Consider the following 4,060-nt stretch of genomic DNA (forward strand, 5'->3'; position numbering starts at 1 on the left):
GCAATGGAGAAAGGAAAACAAAATATCTTCTGCATCCTCTTTCTAAATGTCTTTGGAGTCCAAAGGGTTGTTAAATACTGCCAAAAATATTTACTGTTCATCTCAGCTAAAAACTGAAGAGATATATAAAGAGATTTTCTTCCAGCAGTTGGCTAAATTGGAAGCTGATAGGAAGTTTTTTAGGCCCTCTCCCCTAAACTACAATAAAACTATGTACCCAGAGGGGGGGAAAGCCTTCTAATGCTTTTATGGAAGGATTCCTAGAGTTCTTAAAAATAGGAAAACTAGAGCACCTGGGTGGCTTGGTGGTTGAGCATCTGCCTTTGGTTCAGGTTGTGATCTTGGGTCCTGGAATCTAGTCCCACATCAGGCTCCCTGCTCAGTGCGGAGCCTGCTTCTCCCTCTGCTTGTGTCTCTGCCTCTCTCTGTGTCTCTCATGAGTAAATAAATAAAATCTTTTTTAAAAAATAGGAAACCTTACACAATATTTATGGGTTTTTTCAATTCCACATGATCTAAGATAATCTTCAGTGAATAAAAGTTAGTTTATTTTATTTTTTTAAAGATTTATTTATTTATTTATTTATTTATTTATTTATTTATGATAGACATAGAGAGAGAGAGAGAGAGAGAGAGAGGCAGACAGAGGGAGGCAGAGGGAGAAGCAGGTTCCATGCCAGGAACCCGATGCGGGACTCGATCCTGGGACCCCAGGACTGCACCCTGGGCCAAAGGCAGGCTCCAAACCACCGAGCCACCCAGGGATCCCCCTAAAAGCTAGTTTAAAATTTGACTGATTTATTTTTTAATGGACTTTTTTTTAAAGATCTTATTTATTTATTCATGAGAGACACGGAAAGAGAGGCAGAGACATAGGCAGAGGGAGAAGCGGGCTCCATGCAGGGAGCCCGATATGAGACTTGATCTCAATACTCTGGGACCACGACTGGATCCGAAGGCAGACCCTTGACCACTGAGCCATCCAGGTGCCCCAAATTTGTTGATTTAATTAAAGTAAGCATGTCCAGGAGCACCTGGCTAGCTCAGTCAGTGGAGCATGTGACTCTTGATTTTGGAATTGTGAGTTCGACCCCCACGTTGTATGTGGAGATCACTTAAAAATAAATAAAATATTTTTAAAAATAGGAAAAAAATAGACATATCTGTAGAGTTACCAACATTGAATGAATGTAGACATACAACTTTTATTCTACATGGGTTTACTAATCTAATAAGTAAATGTTTTCTGTTACAAAATTTGTCAGCCAGAAAAATAACGTAGGATAATGACTTTGTCTAACGTCTAATAAAGTATTCATAAGTAATCTAAACATAATTTTAAGAACAAATGCTTTATTTTTTAAAAAATTTATTTATTTATTTGAAATAGAAAGAGAGAGAGCACCTGCAGGAGCAAGTGTGAGAGGGGCAGAAGGGGAGGGAGAAGCAGGCCCTTCACTGAGGGGGAGCCAGATTTCTTTTTTTTTTTTTTTAAATATTTTATTTATTTATTCATGAAGGACACACAGAGAGAGAGGCAGAGACATAGGCAGAGGGAGAAGCAGGGTCCATGCAGGGAGCCTGATGTGGGGCTCAATTCTGGGGGTACAGGATTACACCCCAAGCCAAAGGCAGACTCAACCGCTGAGCCACCCAGGCATCCCAGGGAGCCAGATTAAGGGCTTAATCCTAGGACCCTGGGATCAAAAAGTTTCCAAAATCTTATGGTTACCCAAAAACGTAAACGTTTTGTAAGTTAAGTTAAATGATGAGTTAAGGCTAATTTATTGAATAACTAGATCATCTCCAAATAAACTAAAATACTGAAACATTACTAAAAATCAGTTTATCCAGGGACCCTGGGGGCTCAGTAGATTAAACAAATGCCTGCCTTCAGCTCAGGTCATGGTCCCAGTGTCCTGGGATTGAACCTCACATCGGGCTCCCTGCTCAGCAGGAGAGCCCTTTCCTCCCTCTCCCTCTGTCCTCTGCCCTCTGCTCCTGCGCTCTCTCTCTGGCTCACTCTGTCTCTCAAATAAATAAATAAAATCTTTTAAAACGAGGGGGTGGAGAACAGGTATATCAACTTTTGGCTTCCTTTACAGAGGAACTAACAATATTTGGGTCCAGTAGTAAACATGCTTTGTGCCATACTGAAAAATTTACTATGAGAAAGCATATGTTTCTAAAAATTAAAAAAATTATTTCTGTATTTGCCAAGCTATAGAATGCTAGCATAAGAAACAACCCATAGGGCAGCCTGGGTGGCTCAGCGGTTTAGCACTGCCTTCGGCCCAGGGCGTGATCCTAGAGACCCAGGATAGAGTCCCTGCATGGAGCCTACTTCTCCCTCTGCCTGTGTCTCTGCCTCTCTGTCTCTCATGAATAAATAAATAAATAAAATCTTAAAAAAAAAGAAACAGTCCATAATTGTTTACTTCTTAATTTTCAGTAGAAAATAAAGTTTTTAAAGATTAAAAATTCTAATATATGTAATTAAAGCTACTAGAAATGATAAGGGGAACATCTCTTTATGTAAGGAAAGAAGAATCTATATTTTCAGTAAGATAAGGTATAAGGAATGGAGATGCATTACATTGAAGAAAAAGAAATTAATTTTGTCCTAAAGTGAAGCTGGCTATTTCTGAATGGGAAAGAGTAAAAACAGGACAAAATCTGAATGTAAAAAAGAAATTCATAGAAGGACACCTGGTTGGCTCAGGCAGTAGAGCATCTAACTCTTGATCATCTCAGGGTTGTGAGTTTGAGCCCCACATTGAGTGTAGTGATTACTTATACCTGTGTGTGTGCATATATATGAAAAATACATTTAAAAAAAATTCGGGACGCTGAGGTGGCTCAGCATACTTGTGTAAGCTCCATGGAGTCTACACAAGGGTGTTCCTACCCAAACCTTTAAGACTGAGAGAGGTAGCTCTTTGATCTAACTGATAGAAACAAACCCAAAGGGTGCCTGGGTGGCTCAGTTGGTTAACCGTCTGCCTTCGTTTTTTTGTTTTTTGTTTGTTTTTTTTTTTGTTTTTTAACTAAAACAGTTGACAATTTTATTTTCACATTTCACAATACAAATGAAAATTGCCTTTTTTTTTTGTCTCACTACTCCCCTGCAAAAACTATTCTCTCTTTGATAGGAAGGGGAAGCAAGTCTTCCTTGTCATGCTGTTAGAAAACACCCAGAGTCACAGCACCATGATCTCCTGGTGAAGTAGAACAAGTAATATAAAATGAATATAAAGAGGTTCCTGTCTCTCCTTATCTGTCTGGTCGAGTCATTCCTGGCTGAGTGGGCACCATCATGGGATGAGCAGGAGGTCTCATCGTTGGGGGCCCAGGCATCATTGGCATATGGCCTCCCATAGGTGGCCTCATTCCAGGAGCAGATCCCACTGGCATCATCCCAGGAGGAGGAGGGCCCATCATTGGCATCATGGGAGGGCCCCCCATATGGGGGACTGGCATCATATCAGGGCAAGGAGGACCCGGGAGACTGGGGAGAGGTGGGATCATTGCCCCTGCAGGAGGAGGAGCAGAGACTGGAGTAGGAGGTATCTTTCCTTGTTGAAATGCAGCGGTTGTTTTGTCGACCAGGCTCTGAGCCTGCTCTTCCATCCATTTCTGATAGTAGTCTTTCACATTCTCTTTGTGTTTCCTACCACTGCAGTGTGTCTTTCTCACAGATGGAGAGTCATGGGTGAGGTATGTGTCGCAGTAGTCACAATAAAACTTAGGCATGTTGCTCTGCAGGCCGTTGGCCACTCCGTCCTGCGCCACCCGGAAATGACCAACTGTCTGCCTTTGGCTCAGGTATGATCTCAAGGTCCTGGAATTGAGCTCCGCTTTGGGTTTCCTGCTCTGTGGTGAACCTGCTTCTCCCTCTCCCTCTGCTTGCCACTCCCCTGCTTGTGTTCTCTCCCTGTCAAATAGGTAAATAAAATCTTTAAAAACAAACAAACAAATCAAAAAAGTAAAAAAAAAAAATGACACAGAGAAATATGATCCCAATGAAACAAAAAGATAAACATGAGTAGAACTTAAAGAA

General features: G+C 41.3%; 1 protein-coding gene across 1 annotated transcript; it reads right to left on the reverse strand.

The window, feature by feature from the left end:
• Window positions 1-3,258: 3,258 nt before the first annotated feature.
• LOC129518555 (U1 small nuclear ribonucleoprotein C-like) lies at window positions 3,259-3,797 on the reverse strand. Its single transcript, XM_055338708.1, has one exon. It carries the CDS (start codon window positions 3,751-3,753, stop codon window positions 3,274-3,276), a length of 480 nt encoding a protein of 159 aa, XP_055194683.1. The 5' UTR covers window positions 3,754-3,797; the 3' UTR covers window positions 3,259-3,273.
• Window positions 3,798-4,060: the final 263 nt, after the last annotated feature.

Source organism: Nyctereutes procyonoides, unplaced genomic scaffold (assembly GCF_905146905.1).
Source record: "Nyctereutes procyonoides isolate TBG_1078 unplaced genomic scaffold, NYPRO_anot_genome, whole genome shotgun sequence".
Classification (NCBI taxonomy): Eukaryota; Metazoa; Chordata; class Mammalia; order Carnivora; family Canidae; genus Nyctereutes; species Nyctereutes procyonoides.